The sequence below is a fragment of the Rattus norvegicus genome, chromosome 9 (assembly GCF_021556685.1).
Source record: "Rattus norvegicus strain SHRSP/BbbUtx chromosome 9, alternate assembly SHRSP_T2T, whole genome shotgun sequence".
Lineage (NCBI taxonomy): Eukaryota > Metazoa > Chordata > Mammalia > Rodentia > Muridae > Rattus > Rattus norvegicus.
Window position 1 is genome coordinate 88,391,400 of NC_141542.1, and position 17,597 is coordinate 88,408,996.

Sequence of the window (17,597 nt, forward strand, 5' to 3'; positions counted from 1 at the left end):
TTGTCAGGTAGGGAACGACCCGGCTGTTAAGAAATGACATATGCCCTCCATACAGGAACTGGCTGGATTGCTCCCCCTAAACATCACTTCTTCCCCCCACTTTTCTCATCCTTGCTGTTAAAAATTTAGCATGAGACACAGAAGTCAGAAAAGTGGTTTCCAAAATTTAGATCTACGAAAGCTGCAGAAACTGAAGCTCATAGGTCCTGCTGGTGTTTATACCCAGACTGTCTGAGGTTCAAGTGCATCTGGGTAACTCTTTGCTTCCAACCATTTATTTAAATCTGAGCTGAGGTGAGCTGTTTTTGTTTACCATCTGTCCTTCAGTCACCTACCCTGAACTTTTTGGAACATATGCGGTATGTTAATCAGCCGTCAGCAAATACAGTTTTACTATTACACCCAGGAGCCTTGAGTAAGAAACGAGTGGGTCTTAGACTATCTCAAAACCGGGCAATGTAAAACAGCAAAAACTTAAAAAGAATCCCCTCGAAAACTAAAAAGCAGACTTCACTTGCTGGGGATAAACAATTTCATAGGAAAAAGCAAGCCTTTGCTGCCCAGCCTCATATAGCAAATGTGCATGGGAGTGAGTTTCCCTGCGGGGAAAGCTTGTTGCTTGCTTGCCTGTCTATCTATGTATCTATCTATGTATCTATCTATGTATCTATCTATCTATGTATCTATCTATTTATGTATCTAGCTATCTATGTATCTATGTATCTATGTATCTATGTATCTATCTATGTATCTATCTATGTATCTATCTATGTATCTATCTATCTATCTATCTATCTATCTATCTATCTATCTATCTATCTACATACCTGCCTTCTTATCCATCCATCCATCCACCCATCACCCATCCATCTATCCTTCTTTTCTATCTGTCTATCTGTCTATCTACCTACCTACCTACCTTCCTACCTACCTTCCTACCTACCTACCTACCTACCTACCTACCTACCTACCTACCTACCTTATTTGTTTGAGGCAGGGCCCCTTTACCTAGCCCTAGCTGTTCTGGACCGCACTAATGTTGACCAGACTGGCCTTGAACTCAGAGACCCACCGGGGTCTACTACCAAGTGCTATCATTAAAGGCTACCATTCGGGGCTTAGATTACTTTTTAATGCTTTTGAGCATCCAGATTTTTAAACAAGTCTTGCTGAAAGCTCCCGGAAACCTCAGAACCAAGGGTAGATGGCAATAAGTGCCAAAAGCATGCTTATATTAGGCCCTTCTATAATTCAAAATGCCAAGTTGAAAATAACGCGTGTTCAGTAAGAAATAGTCTCATAATTCTTTGTCATGGAAATGGAGTGTACTTAGTAGAGAAACAGCTTGTGAATGCAGGCCTTTATTGGGATATGGATAAATAAGAGATTTAAGGCCATTTCTTCTAAAATGTTAAGTCCTTGTCTTTTTTTCTCTGTGTGGAACTGAAAGTTAAGGAAGAAGGCATCAGGTATCTGCTGTGAGGACAGTAGCCTTCCACAGTCCAGGCTCTCAAGGAAGTCCGAGCTTAACCTCTTGGGTCATTTGCTCTCTGTTCAGTCCTTGGGTGCATCTTTTCTTTTACATCTGACTATCAGTCGACGTCTAGAGAGTGATGTGACAGAGCTATGCATAAGGATTCTGTCTGCTAGTATTTAGTCTTTCTTCTCTGTGTGCCTGCATCTCTACTCGGTCTATGTGCCCATGAATTCTTGTGAGGAAGTTGGAGGTCCACATTATGTGACTTCCTCTACCAGTCTCCACTGTATTTCTTTTTCCTTCTTTCTTTTCGGTTTCTTGTTTATGGTTTTTGTTTGCTTGTTTGGGATAGGGTCTTTCTATGTAGTCCTGACTATTCTGGAACTCGCTAAGTAGACCAGGCTGGTCCACATACTCTTGCCTCCCAAGATGAAGAAAAGTGTGCACCACCACACCAGCCTCCGCAGTGGATTTTTTTGAAATCCCGGAGTTTCTGACCAGCGACACTGGCTGTAAGCCTCCCAGACCCGTTTGTCTGTCTCCCAGTGCTAGGACGACAATTATGCACCAAAGCACCTGGCTTTTTATGTCCATGCTGGGGATCCGTACTCAGGCCCTCATGTGTAAGCAGTACTTACTTTAGCCAATGAGCTATCTCCCAAGTCCCCCTGACTCATAGCATTAGCCCAGAAGGATAGAAAGAACTTGGAAATACCTGCAAATTAACAGGAAGTTTCTTTCAGCAAGAAAATCTTGCTTCAAAACATTTATCAGTCTGGGCAAAGGCCATGTACTGTAATTAATGCCTATTAAGTGCAGTAAGAAATATTCAGAGAGCTCCAGCCTGTCCAAGGAGCATACTTTCAATGAGACTGCTTTTAAATGATGCACCAGGGTTTTTAAGTTAACTTTTGAAAAATAGAAGGACAGAAAAGCCAACAGTTGAGAACATGTAGCGTCACTAAAGAAAGGCATTTAAATTTTAGCTTACGGGTAGTAAAGACTCCGGTGGCTTTGGGACTCTGCTGGTTGCCTTTCACAGCCATCAAGGTCACAGTGTACTCAGACCCAGGCTGCAGATTTCTCAGGGGATACTTGGAAGCCATGGGTCCCACATTGTACTGCTTGGGCTGGCCTCCTCGGGTGAGGCCCACTGTCAGTCGGTAGCCTGCTATCCGGGCTCGAGGTGGAGTCCAAGTTACCAGAACTGTTCTGTCCGTTTCATTGACAAACTGGAGGTTAGTGGGAGCATCGAGTTCTGGAAAAATGAGATAAAATGTGTCAAGAAACATTTAGATCAATAATGACCCGGCCCAGATCCTCCAGCTTCATTATCCCAAGTTTCCATTCTTCAGGGTTGGAACTAAAGTCAGAGCCACATCCCTGGAAACTGTGAGGCTCTGGGAGACAGGGAATGATATAGAATTTTGCCCAAACTTTGTCAGTTATGAGAATTTGTTGACCTTTTTCACTTGTCTGTCAACCCTTTGGAAAGAGTATTTTCTCAGCAAAGATTTACCCACCACCCTTGGAAATTATAGTTACATTATAATGACAGCATTACTTTTTTTTTCTAAAGCAAAACAAACATTTTACAAACCCCTCAATTTGCTTTGGGCCAAAAAGGTTAAGGGACAGGGGTAAATCCGACAGACCTAGGGCAAGAAAAACTTGGTGGGTACTGCAGGCAATATGCTAACACATATGTTGATTGACTGACCTGTCCTCTGCTGGGGAAATAGAAGCTGCTTCACATGGTTCTAATTACAATAATTAAACCAGATATGCAGAACCCTAGTCCCATGGGGTATCAGAAAGAATCACATAGATTACCACGTTCTTTCTAAGGATGATAACTGGGTTTCCCATAGGCAGTCAAAACCTCTTTGATTGAAAGAACCTTGCAGAGAAGGTCAAGAGCATGAGCTTTGGAATCCAAACCACTGTCACTTCCTCAGGGAAGACCTCAGGTTTCTTCCCACATCCAACAGAAGCAACATTTTCCTTTGTACATATCAGCCAATGACTTACAAGCCAAAAAGGTTCTGCTGATGAAGAACTGAATAAATACCCTGCTGCCTGGTGTCACTAAATGCTAAGGATTTATTATTTAAGTTATTAACTCACTGTGTGGTGTGAGAGAGAGAGAGAACACAGGGCCTCACACAGGCCAGGAATGCATTCTCCTACTGAGCTGCACACCCTTGCTGCCTGGCAACTGCTAGTCTCAAATTCTACTGTAAAAGTATTAAGAGAATAAGCTTTAACCTCGATATATAAATATATCTAACTATATATACATACCTAAATGCACTAAGATCTGGGGATATAGTATGGTGGTAGAGAGTACTTTTGATTCCCAGCTTGAAGAAAGGAAGGAAAAAAGGAAGGGATGGAGGGAGGGAAGGAAGAGAAGGAGGAAGGGAAAAAAAGGAGGAAGGGGAAGGAAGGAAAACAGAAGCACAGAAATTGTACCTCCATGTCTCCATTAGCAAAGAAAACTCTCTCTTAACCACTCTGCTATGTATTCCAGAGGTGAGCATGCTGGAAATGACATGTGTGTTGGAAGCATGTATGTTGGAGTTAGCATCCTCAGAACCCTGGTTTCACCGCACCTTCAACATCCCCTTCAACTGGATGTTCCCTTACAGCTAAGCCATGAGCCTGCGAGTGAGCAGCAGGCTAGGGTTATCCCAGGTAGACCTGAGGGCATAGAGCTTGGGGCAGGGCAACAAGACAGGCAGGGAGGCACAGGACGTACTGGTGGTCTGTTGTGCTGTCAGAGGCTTGCTTTCCCTGCCCTGATGCACAGCAAAGACTTTGAAGAGGTACGTGACCCCTGGGGACAGTCCGGTGACTTCAGCAAAGGTGTTCCTGTTGACAGGCAGCCTCTGCCCATGTTCCCCTGGCAGGTTGACAGGCAGGACATCCACACGGTATCCAGTCACTGCGCTATTAGGAGGTGTCCACATGATGGTGACTTTCACGTCGGTCACTTCCACAAACTGTAGGTCCTTTGGAGCGGGAACATCATCTAGGAGATGAGAGAAAGGAGTCATTCGCAATTCCCACCGAAGGTAGCTGCTGAAAGTTAGCCCCTGAACGATGCTGACATTTCTTTTTTTTTTTTTTTTTTGGTTCTTTTTTTTCGGAGCTGGGGACCGAACCCAGGGCTTTGCGCTTCCTAGGTAAGCGCTCTACCACTGAGCTAAATCCCCAGCCCCGATGCTGACATTTCTTAGACACACTCATTCTAGGCCAATCCTGGGTTTTGCCTCTTAATCAAAAGATAGATGTGTGTGTGTGTGTGTGTGTGTGTGTGTGTGTGTGTGTGTGTGTGTGTGTGTCTGTGTGTGTGTCTGTGTGTCTGTGTGTATGTGTGTAGATATTCAGGGTTAGTCAAATTGATACTGGAATCTTTAGTATCTATAGATAGACATAAGTTTATAACATAAAACCAAGAAGTAAAAAATAATACCCCAAAATAAATGTTTTCAGTTTACAAAAAAAACCTGTGGTGTGTTTGTTTAACTGACTCATTGGATGGTAGCTAGGAGAACAGATTAAGTAATTCTTAAGCATCCCAGAAAAAAAAAGGATGAGATGTTGAGGTTTTAACCAAAAAAACCCAGTAGCTGTTTTTGATAACTTCCTTCCTGGTGCTGATATTTTAGCATTTAAATCAGCAGTTCTCAATCTGTGAGTTGAGACCCCTTGGGGGTCAAATGACCCTGTCACGGGGGTCACCGAAGACCACCAGAAACACAGATACTTACATTATGACTCTCAACAGGAGCAAAATTATAGTTATAAAGTAGCACGAAGTTGATGTTATGGTTGGGGCCATCACAGCTTTAGGAAAGTTGAGAACCACTGATTTGGGTAAGAGGAACATAGAAAGAGCTGACGAAGACAAAAACAGGTCACTCTCAGGGACCTGTCACTCGGGTGACTTGCACCTCAGTCCTCCCTGGAGGCTACGGAATGAACACAATCAACCCATGTAGGCTTTCTTTCCCCTTGGAAGGTTAAAGCTGCTCTCTGGTCTAGACCTAAGAGAGCAGACACCAGGGATGGTGGTTTTTAAGTTACCGGATCGTGGGACGCCAGTAGTCTCCTGCTGGATGAAAACGGGTGTGCTCTCCTGGTTCTCCTCCACAGCATAGATAGTGATGTTGTACTGAACACCGGGCTGCAGGTCGCTGAGGGTGACGGAGTTGGCCGTTTCAGGAAGGTTGAGTTCTGTGCTACTGCCTTCTACTGAAGGTGAATAGACAATCCTGTACCCTGCAGGGTTAGGAGAAAAGTGTTTATTTAGACACATGGTCTTCTAAAGCGGAGGCCAGGCAAATTGTAAGTCTCCTTCCTAAGGGCCTCTGCCTCTCAACTGTTAAGAACCAGCAAGATTCTTTTGGGGTCTTTCAATGTTACCACTTCCTCTGATAATGCCTGGCTGGCTCACAGATAAGAACAGTGGATAGAAACCTTTTAACAATACAATAGCATCCTTGAACACAGGGATCCTTAATAAATGTCATTACGGGAAGCCAGGAAGCAAGATATTCATAGGAAGCCGCTCTCTCTCGATGCTGGGGAATCAGCCTGAGCACTGTCTGCACCTTTGGGAAGGAACGTCACTGGTGAAGCTCCAGTGGCAGCTCAGCTCCCTTTGCAGCAGGGAGCAGCAGGTTTGCTGGAATAACCCACCTTTGCAGCCCTCGAAATACCTGCTGCAGTGAACCACAGGGCTGGCTTCATGGGTCGCACAGGCATTTATCAGGGATGGGGTGCGTAAACAGACTTGAAAGAAAACAATTCAAAAACAAAGAAGCCCCAGAAGATTTGAAACGCACACACAGACACATAAACACACACACACACACACACACACACACACACACACACACACTCACAAACACACCTCCAACCACTTAAAATGGGAGATTTAAGGTAATACCAGTGCAGTCAGAATTTTCTCTTTCCACATCTATATATCAAAACAAACACAGAAGCCAAAGATGACCTGTGATAGGTGCCTGGGGTCTGCTCCATCGAACAACAATGGAAGTGTCATCAACCTGGTCCACAGTAGGGTCTGGAGGCGCATCAGGTGCTAAAAGAAAAAGAAAGGAAGTCAGTCAGTGCTGCTACAAGCCCATGCTTTATAGGAAAACTAAAGAGTCTTTAAAAATGTGTTTCTTTCATCCACACTAGCCTGCCTCTAGCCTCAGCATCCCAAAGCTTTCCGCATGTATGTACCATGCAATGTATGCATATATCATAATCACCCACCGTACCCCACCCCACAAGTTCCTTTTGACATGGTTTGGAGCACACATACCTGTAGTCTGTGATGTAGACAGGATCAAGCTCTGCTTTCCCTCTTCAGATATCTGATAGACGTTGACGATGTACTTTCTGCCCGGGAGCAGGTCAGGAATGTTCACAGAAGTGGCTGTGCTTGGAAGATCTTTGAAATACAGGGGAAAGGTTAGTGGCCAGAGCAAACCAATCTTCCACAGCTTCTAAGGACGTTATATTCACAGGGTGAGAGTCTACAAGGAATGTTCTAGTGCGCGGCCTGCAATCTCCAATGTAAGTTCTTCTATTTCCCACGTTCCCCCTGAAGATGTATAAATTTAATAACCTCCCTCTTTTTTTTTTTTAAACATAGCTGTCATTAGACACCAGAGTATAGCCATGGTGGAGGGAAGGATGACAGAGTAGGGGTTGGAAGGATATTCAGTTTTATGATCTGGGTCCTGTTCACACAAGTATGTTCAGTATCTTTTCACTATTACATTTATGTGGGGGGAGAACACATGTCGGGGGTCAGAGGACTAAAGGTCAAACAGCCTGTCATCTCCTTCCACCCAGGGGTTGAACTTGGATTATAAACGTCAGGAGCCTTTTACTGAACTGCCTCATTGGCATCAGCAAATATTTTTAAGACCCTTTATCACTGGGCTATTTTAAAAGTACACAAGCAGGTAACTATGCACCCCTAAAGGATAACATTGTCAGCCACAAGCTTCGTACTGGTCCCTTACATGGATATGTGGGAAATACAGCACCAGAGACCAGGAAGGTGCCCAGGGAACCCCAGCCGGGTCAGAGAGGATTCACCCCTCTCCTCGCTTTGATGGAAGGGGGTGTCTTCAGTTAGAACTTGGAGGAGTTCCAGAACCAAAATTCTCACAGGCCACGTGAGTATCTATTAACCAAGCCGAGCGAGCGAGCCATGCGTGTTACTCACCAAGGTACTGAGGCTCATCTCCTTCCTCGCTCAGTTCGTACTCCACTCGGAATCCTGACACCGTGTCGGAAGCTGAGACCCAGGAGACCACGAAGCTGCTGGCTGTGATTTCAGTGACAGATTCGGAAGTGGCCACAACGGGAGAAAAGGGCGCAGTCTCTCCAGTCACTGTGTTGCCTAGAGAAAGGGGAGGGAATGAGAGTCGTTGATTATCTGGAATCTGTGTGCAGAGGACGTTAAAAGGGAAATGGAGGAACCATTCATGAGAAGCAGCAGTTAAGGACAGAATCTCCTCTGGGGAACCCATGTCTGAACAATGAAGGCACAGCCGCAAAGATGCTGGATACGTACTGGTCACAGGTGTGCTGGCGCTGGTGGTGAAGTCAAAGCGAGTCACTTCTTGGTGCCCGTACTGCTGGATGCTGATGAGCTGTCCCTCGTAGATCACACCTGGGGTCAGGCCTTTGATGGTATAGGAGTTAAGGTGGCCTGGAATGGTAGCTTCCTTCCAGCGACCCGTAGAGGTTTTCTGAAAATATAAAGGAAAGCAGGGTGTTTAATCTCCAAAGAAGAATGGAGGATAGGCTTCTCGAGGCTCCATTTTTGGAAGAAAAAAAATGATAGAAAAACCTGATTCAGAACAGGGCCTCTACTGTTTGTTGATGTTAATTAATTACTAGTTAGCAATACTAGATACTAGTAATACTTAATACTGGTGCATCAAGTGCTCAGGGCTGTTTTGCTTGCTTCTTCCCCTAATCTTCATCCTGCTGCCGGAAGCGAACACCATCACTGTTCACACTTTGCAGGTGGAGAAACAGTTAAATGATGTTTTCAAAGTTACACAGTCGCGGCTCTGAATACCTTCCCTATGGCCAGATCGTGAATAATTTAACACCAGCATCCTCAATTCAGCCTCTCGACTTTTCTGGTAAACAGAGACACATTTCTCTCTGAAGTGAGAAAAGGCCTCGCATTCTATCTTTCAACTTGGTGGGATACATTTCAAGTTTGTTGCCTCGCAAGACACTGGGAAAGCATAAATATTGCCTCGACTCAGATCCTGGGGCCATCACAAACAAGGTTCAACTTGTCTGGTGGTGTGACTCATCCTTGGAAATGAACAACCCATCGAGAGCAGTTAGCCAACTTTGGGAAAGACTGCAGAAGAATATGGTTCGGTTTGTTTAATCTTTTCCCTCCAGTTTACATTTTTATATCCTGTCCAACTTCATTAATATGCCATGGGCTGCAAAACTCATCGCAATAGATTGTGTAGAAAAGAAACACCCAGACTTCAAACAAGAAATCCTTTTAAGTGTAAATATTCTAAAGCGGTTTAAATATCAAATACATGTTTTTCTAAATGTTATCTCACCAACTTTGTACATGCTTCAGATGCTCTAAAGCCCACTTATATTTTGGAGATAAATGAAAGTGATCCAAGGAAGCACTCCTTAAACTTTAGCGTTAGCTCAAATACACCGAAACACATTGAAGTTAGCCGTCATGATAGATTAAAACTTGGCAGTACTTTTATATGAGTTAAGATATCTTGACCATCAGAAGATAGAATATAAATTCTCAGATGGTCTACACTTAGAAAGCAAAAGAGCAGAAATTCTGTTTAAATTTTGAAAGACAACCGTGGGTGTGGCTCGGCAAAAGAGTACTTGCCTAATGTGGCCAGAGGCCTAAGTTCAAGCCCTAACACCACATACCAAAAGGAAGATGAACCACACCCGTAATCAAGCACTCACAAGGAAATCGATGTTAGCTATCTAAGAATATGAAACCAGTTTGGGCCTAACGTTTCAGAACAAAACACAGCAAAACCAAAGCCAAAATGTGTGTGAAGAATTTAATCATCGGTGACGATGCCTCAATTCAAGGTGTATTTCAAGTACCCGTTTCTAAGTGTCCCATTTGTAGTGGCTTTGCAAAACACTTCCGAGCTAAGTTCCAAGTCAGTCAAAAACAGTGGTAAAGGGGTTGGGGATTTAGCTCAGTGGTAGAGCGCTTGCCTAGCAAGCGCAAGGCCCTGGGCTCGGTCCGCAGCCGAAAAAAAGAAAAGAAAAGAAAAGAAAACAAACCGGTGGTAAAATGAAAAGATGGGGCAAGACAGACTCTACTGAAGGGGAAGGCATCAGTGATGGCCGACATCGCCAGATGTTGACTACTGAGGACGGTGGACAACATGGTGTAACTGAAGAAAAAGAGTGACGTCAACAGAATGGAATTCCCCAGAGAGTTTAAATTCGACTGTGTGAGTTGATGCCATAGGTCAGTCAGGTTTTTGTAGTCTTGGATTAACAATAGTCCAATTGGGTAGATTTGACTTTTAAAAGCACATTTCTCTCCTGTCTGAAATAGTGGTTTTCAAATTATGTCATGACCTTTGGAGGTGGAAGAGGGTAGGTCTGAGAAGGGACGAGGCAAAGCTTAATAGACTAATATAATCTATTAAACTCTTTGCTATGGCTTGGGCATCTGGATGGTTAGAAAACGTCAAGGTTTGGTTCCATTTAGAAACCAACTATAATCCCTTCCCCGCTCCTCCTTCTCTCAATACCTCGTTCCTTTCTAACTTGGGAGGACTAAAGGACAGCTGAGTTGAGTCAGAAGAATGATGGTTTTAAACTCTGAAAATACCTTGAAAATGCGACTTTAATTTTAATGGCATTGCAAAGCACACCAAAACTTCAAATTTTCTTTCCACGTTAGATGAGGATAGTTGTAAGCAGTATGGCTTCGAAGATCTTACTAAGACAAAGGACTAATTTAATTCCTTCTACATATCAAAAAAAAAAAAAAAAAACCAAACAAACGTAAATCTGCATATTGATTCGACATATTGGCTGGACACTAAGGGAATATCAACACTCTCTGACATGGAGTCAGATCTGTTGACTCAAAAGCAGAAGCAAACCCACAGGGCAGCACATCCTAATCCAGTAAGGTCAGGGGCCAGAGTCCAGGGCTTCTGAGGTAATACTCACAGGTCTCCACCTGAGAATGTACTTGGTGATGTGTGAAGGCTCCGGGGCATTCCACTGGATGGGGTGGGAATTGGGCTGGCTGGGGGTCTCCGTGATAATTACTTGAACAGGTCCAGTTGTGCCTGAAAATGACAACGTGCCCTTTCTTTAGCTTGCGTATTCTTAAAGTTTTAGTAAACATGGATGTCCATCCTTAAAAGACTTTGTGCTTCTCAAGAAATATGGGCATAATAAAAAAGATTGAGTCCAGTTAACCTTCTACATATTGACAGAAGAAGGAGGAGGAGGAGGAAGAAGAAGAGGAGGAGGAGGAAGAGGAGGAAAACAGGTCTGATTTTACCTGGTAATTATTGCCTTTCCCATAAGAAATGAAATTAGAATTCCTTCTCTAATAAATAAGACACAGCTTGCTCTCTTCTCTGACTTTCAAAGTAAGACTTGAGACAACCATGAAATTTCCTCAATACAAAGAATGTAGTTCAGAATGCAGACCTCATGTACTAATTATATTAAGGCTCTTTTAAGACAAATTCTGAATCATGGAGGCTTCCAACACTGAGGATTCTGCTTGGAAGGAAGCAGTGCTCCACTCCCAAGGCCTTATGGCGTGATATAAAACAAACATTTCTAAATGGGGCTGAGTCCCGGACAAACAGGCAAAGGTAATAATTAAAGACCAAGGTTTATTTCCCATCAGTCTAAGCCTTCTCGCCCTTGGGGGAGGAAAAAAAAAATAGAAGTATACTCTTAAAACCATTGTGGGTCAAATTGTTCAAAAAAAATGTATCTTTTAAAGCAATCACCATGAAATGACATCTGGAAGCATATATTTAAAATTCATCATTTTCAGATCTTGATATGACTGCTAATAATCAAATTTAAGATAGATTCAGTTCTTTTCCTTGGGGGGAAAAAAAGCAAAACAAGAGAAGGGAATCATTTTTTTTTAATATGTTAGATTCCATTTAGGATAAAAATGAAAATTTGTCAAAGAACCTGTTTACACAATGGACTTTTACCTTCTCTCTACTCTCTTCATTGTCAGTCAAAGTTCATCTGTACAAAGTCCTTATAGTCCATCTGTACAAAAACCTAAGACACAAAATTCTCACTGGGGAAACAGAACAAAATTCTGCATGCTGATAAGGTGGTACTCCACACTACTTGCGATTTTCTGAATGCTCTTGAAAAAAATATATTGACTTTCAGATTTAATTATGGTCTGAAGCTTCTAAATTCTTTGAAGACAGCCAACGAACATGTAACTTACATATATTTATGTGAGCTCAAAAAATTTTGTACTCAACTTCCACACTGGGAATAATTCGGCTTGTTGAAGATCAACAAATATTCACTGAGTCTGGATTTCACTTAATGCTACAAGGTGAAACGGGCAAGACCCTCAGCTCTGCATCCTAAGGGGACATCCACACACCACACAGCTTGGTGGTTTTAGCAATTAACACAAGCCATCTGCAGAGCCCTCTCGACTCGCTCCTTCCGTAGATGAAGAAACTCACAAATACAAACACATTAAAAAAGCTTCTTTCCAACACTATTTAAAGAGATTCCATGTAAATCAGTAAAAGCAGGAGTTTATCCTTACACTATTGGACTATTGGCGACAATCTGCATAAGGTTGTCAAACATTGCTGCTTCAGAGGAAAATTCTATATAATCTCTCAGGTAGAGAGACATTTCACACACGTTTACTGAATTTGAGGCAGGAAAACCTGTGATGATTAAATGTCCTTGGTAAGTCTATTAAGAGAATAGACATGACACTTGCTGTCTGCCCACTCATCCTACCCTTGTTCACAAGGATGGCAGAAGACAGAAAAGGAGGGAGAGAGATGGTCGCCATGGTTAACCCAAGTGAGTCAGAACTACAGAAGTTCCTTTTCCGGGGGCTGGAGAGATGGCTCAGCAGTTAAGAGCACCAACTGTTCTTCCAGAGGTCCTGAGTTCAATTCCCAGCAACCACATGGTGGCTCACAATCATCTGTAATGGGATCTGGCGCCCTCTTCTGGTGTGTGTGAAGACAGCTACAGTGTACTTCTTCTATATAATAAATAAATAAATCTTAAAAAAAAAAAAAAAGAAGTTTCTTTTCCTTTCTTAGCCTTCCAGCGCAGGTCTGAAATTCTATTACTTTCCATTTAAATTTAATTTTTAAAATGTCTACGTGTGTGGGGGTTGGGGATTTAGCTCAGCGGTAGAGCACTTGCCTAGCAAGCGCAAGCCCCTGGGTTCGGTCCCCAGCTCCGAAAAAAAGAAAAACAAAAGTCTACGTGTGTGAGAGCGAGGGAGTATGGGAGCGGCAGAGGACAAAGGTGTGGGATCCCCTGGAGCTGCAGGTTGAACAGTTGCGCTGTCTAACAGGAGGGATGGGAGTTAAACTGCAGAGGGACTGCAGGCTCCTAACCTCTGAGCTCTCAGCTCTCCGGGTCCCTAAAATGATGACAAGGTCCACCTTCAAGGGACTGCCCTAAAAAAGCAAAGGGGATTTAGAGCATGTCTGTGCAGGAAGGAAAAAAGGAAAAAAAAAAAACCATCCATTTTCTAGGTTAATTAAATTCAAGCTCTTCACTACACGCTACTACCACAGATGATTTAAAGATGGAGAAGTTAAAAGGCTACCTGTCATTTACACTATTTACATTGAGGTGGTTTTAGAACCCTTTCGATGCTGGTTAGGGGGTGTGAAACACCACCCCCACTCCCATCCACCCCAGTGGAACTTTTAGACTTCTAGGAGCGATTCCCACTGTGAGATCTCCACTTGTAAGAAGATGACACATTATACACTTTCAAAATCCGTTGAAAATAAATAAGGTCGGAACGAGTGATTTCCGATAATGGTGACCCTGGAGAAGTTAAACATTCATGATTTTCTTTTTGACTCGAACAGTTCTTTCTCTGCTAAATTTGCTGAAAGCTGTGCTGTCCTGGTTGCTTATTGACAAACCGAATTCCCGCTATCTTTTGTTTAGTTTGAACAGCTCTACCAACTCAGTAGGAAGAACAAACAGGGCAAGGCTCAGACACAGTCTTTCAGGCCATCTTTGGATTCCGTCAGAGCCTTACGGGCTAGGCATGAGCCCGGGAGCAAAGCCGCCATAGAGATAAGCACTGAGCGGTATCTGGGGTCAAGCACTCATCTGCTTGCCCTGAAATCTCTTCTGTGTTCAATGGGCTTTTGACATTGCCCTTTTTAGAGACAGGGAGCAAAGTCAACAGGTAAAACTCCCGCTGGCCGACTCTCTCCTGTCCAACAGGTCTACCCTCAATGCTTCAGCAGGACTACGAGGAATAGGCTTAGTTTAAAAGAAAAAGAAAGCAAGGTCTTGAAAGAAAATTAAATTTCAAAAGTTGCCCTGCTAAAACAGTCCGTGAACACAAAAATAAACTACTCTTGGCTTGTATCATTGAAAAATCCAGCCCTCCTAAGTATGCATTTTCTGAATGTACGGCTTATTTGTAAACAGATTCTAAACTGATTACAACTGTATTAAGTTGATCAGGAGTGATGTGTACACTGTAACCCCAGTCTTTTGGAAACAGACAGGAGGGGTGATCAGAAGTTCAAGGTCATTATTGCCTACATTATTAAATTTAAGGCCACCCAGGGCTGGTGAGACTCTCAAAAGCAACTGTATTAACTCTTTAAAAATGGTAAGTGGCTCATGAACTCACTCTTACACCCAAGGCCAGTGGCCCCACACCTGTGGAAGCAGTGGCCTACCCTACCCTGACAATGTCCAAGAAGCAAGCAGATGAGGAGGCTCTCCAGCACATAAAAACGGGCTGCCTTTAACCCAGCACTTGGGAGGCTGAGGCAGGTGGATCTCTGTGAGTTTGAGACCAGCTTGGTCCACAAAGTGAGTCCAGGACCACCAGAGCCACAGAGTGAAACCCTGTCTTTGAAAACCAAACAAAACATCATTGCATGAGTGGTGGAGGGGTGCTCTGGGTCCCTGACTGTTAGTGAAGGCCTGGAAGCAATTTCAAAGGCGATTGGCTACTTCTCCCTTTGTCCAGATGAGAAGCTAACTAGTGCCTCTTTCACAGCACAGTCAGAGCGAGGACTCAAAAGCTTAATCACACGCTCACCTTGCCTGGGGCTCTCATAATCACTCTGGGACTCTCTTACGCAGATTAATTTAATCTTAATATTTAATCTTAACACTTATGGAGTTAATTTGTTACTCCAATAAATTTTATTGCTTGCGGGTTATCTAGCCTCCCCTCCTCCCCTACCCCCCCACCCCACTAAATCTTTTTGTTTCTGAATATAGGTCGTGTTTCATGTCTAAAATTTGGGCTAGCAAGACGGTTCAGTGTAAGGTGCTTGACATACACAAGCCTGATACCCAGAACCCATATTAAAAAAAAATGGGTGTGAAGAAAGAACTTCAAAGTCCACTCTGACCTTCACGTGTGTGCCGTGGCTCAGTGTCCTCTCCACACACATACAGAAAATAAATAAATAAATAAATAAATAAATAAATAAATAAATAACGGAAATCTAGGAGATTGCTGAAATGGCAGTCATAATTCAACATGAGTCATTACAGCCATTCAGTGAATTCTAAATGTTTTCCCCAAAATGATTAACGCCTACAGCCAGGCATGATGTCTTTACGGAAGAACAAAGAACAAACAAAACAATGAAAACCTAGCAATAAATATCAACAATAACAACAACAAAACAACAGTAGATATTCTGGGGTATTCGTACTGTGTGGGTGCAGCTGATCAAGTGTCTTGGTTCCAGATTTTGCCCCACATCCATCTCACTAAACAAATGAAAATTGTCCTGAGCTATCGAACAAAGCAGGTTTTGTACATCTTGCTTTCTGTCTACGTGAGTTCTCTTTAAGAAACAGAATGTAAAACTCTTCTACTCCCAGTCTGAGTCACTACCCGGTTTCTAATTGAACACACAAACACACACACACACACACACACACACACACACACACACACACACGGATGAACACATGTATGTGCACATGTGAATACATGCACACGCACAAGCACATAGAACACACATGTGCACACAAACACATGCATACACACACTCATACATGGACACACACACACACACACACACTTGACTGAAATAAAATGAACTGGAAACACACACACGCACACACATGCACATGACTGAGATAAAATGAACTGGAATGTTTTCAACTTAAAGAAATGCTCAGCAGTATAAAATGTAAAACTGTAGCCTGCACTTTTTCATAGTCTTTGGTGACTTTTACCTGAAGAAAAAGAATGTAAGTCAAACATAATTAACTATTGGACAGTGATATGGAAAGGGATGGAGCAGAGCAAGGCCCCCGTCGGGTTTCCAACAGTAGCATAGACTGGCATCCGCCGTCAGCTTCTATGTCAGGAATGCTTACCTGGGTAGGTCTGCAGAGGCTGGCAGTGCCACTCCCCAATGCCACGGCCGTAACAGTAACACTGGTATCTGACACCATGCACAAACTTCTCCCAGGAGTCACCAATCTGGTAAAATGTCCGGGTCTCTGAATCTTGGCACTGGTCTAGAACATACACAAAGAAAAGATGAAAACAGCCTCAAACACATCATGGTGTAGTGTGATACAGTGTATTCTTAAAATATGAATTAAACAGTCCAATTCTTACAAATGTAGTTAAAAGTAATAGTCATAAGTGTATGTGTTTGTGTGTGTGTGATGCTGCGTATGTGTGCAATCCGTGCACATGTATGTGAAGTCATGTCCCAAGCCCCAAATTAATATTTTGTTCAAATCATTTACCTAATGGGAGTATGTAGCCCAAATCTGAAAATAGAAAACTAGATACCAATTTAAAAATTTTAGAACTAGACCTCACAGGAACTGACTTGTCCTTTGCAAAGCAAGAAAGAACTTTGCAACGATTTCATTTGTATAACGTCTTCAGAATCCAGGAGGTGCCTTACATTAATGAGCTAAATTTGAAGCATGACGGCTTTCTAAGCAAGCCTCTCGGGATCTCTCGGCTTCACAATCTCAGGCCAAACAAACTGCTGGGATCAATTTGCTGTCTCAGTAAGCAGTCTGTCGTCTTCAGTGAAAGGATATGAATTGATTATCTTAAACTTTGGATTTGGGGAATTTGGCTCTTTTTAATGTTTTTTGACCCCTCACTGTTAGCGCAGCCCTGTCTACTGCACAGAGAGCCAAAAGCTGAAGTGTTTTGACAGGAGGAGGGTATCTACTGGCTTCGTCCTCTACCCATGTTTCTGCAGTCAGTAATAGAAACTTCCTTTGTCATGACTCAGAACCAAAAGAGCTAACCCCACTCAACCCCAGTGAAACCACCCTTGCCACCAATCTTAGTCACAACAGAAACCACGAGTGGCAGGTGGGATTGTACGCTGGCCCATGAGGAGAACACACTTTGCAAAGCTCTCTGCAAAGACAGGCGAGCCAGGCCTGGAGAGAACGCAGTCTCTGGCAACACCAAATAGCTTTTCTTATCCGCGACTGGTCAGTCAACCAATCTCCTTGGTGAAAACCAGCCAAGCAGAGGCAGCCACTTACCGATGGGGTCACATTTCCATCTGCCCCGGCCCTGACCGAAGCAGGTACAGTTCAGCATATGTCCCTCCTCGTGACGCTTGTGGAACGTGTCGTTGACGTTGTAAGTAATGTCATCAACGATGCACTGATCTGTACAGGGAACAGGTGGATGGGTGATGAGCTCTGACTAATGAAATCAAGAAGTACTGCGTTTTTCAACGCATTAGGTTCTACTGGCAAATTTAACACCTGCTAAAGTACATTTTCTGCTGGCACAGAACAAGCTTTCTTCAAAGCTTAATAATATTAATTTTTACTC

At 43.2% G+C, this 17,597-nt stretch overlaps 1 protein-coding gene across 12 annotated transcripts in view; it reads right to left on the reverse strand.

Moving 5' to 3' along the window:
• The window catches only part of Fn1 (fibronectin 1), a 68,671-nt gene that overhangs the window by 37,004 nt on the left and 14,070 nt on the right, over positions 1 to 17,597 (reverse strand). For all 12 annotated transcript variants that reach the window (NM_019143.2, XM_087564878.1, XM_087564875.1 and 9 more), the window contains 10 exon segments: positions 2,469 to 2,735; positions 4,239 to 4,511; positions 5,570 to 5,764; positions 6,501 to 6,590; positions 6,819 to 6,947; positions 7,734 to 7,910; positions 8,085 to 8,262; positions 10,733 to 10,854; positions 16,151 to 16,294; positions 17,300 to 17,428. In NM_019143.2, the coding sequence (NP_062016.2) occupies positions 2,469 to 2,735; positions 4,239 to 4,511; positions 5,570 to 5,764; positions 6,501 to 6,590; positions 6,819 to 6,947; positions 7,734 to 7,910; positions 8,085 to 8,262; positions 10,733 to 10,854; positions 16,151 to 16,294; positions 17,300 to 17,428 (1,704 nt within the window).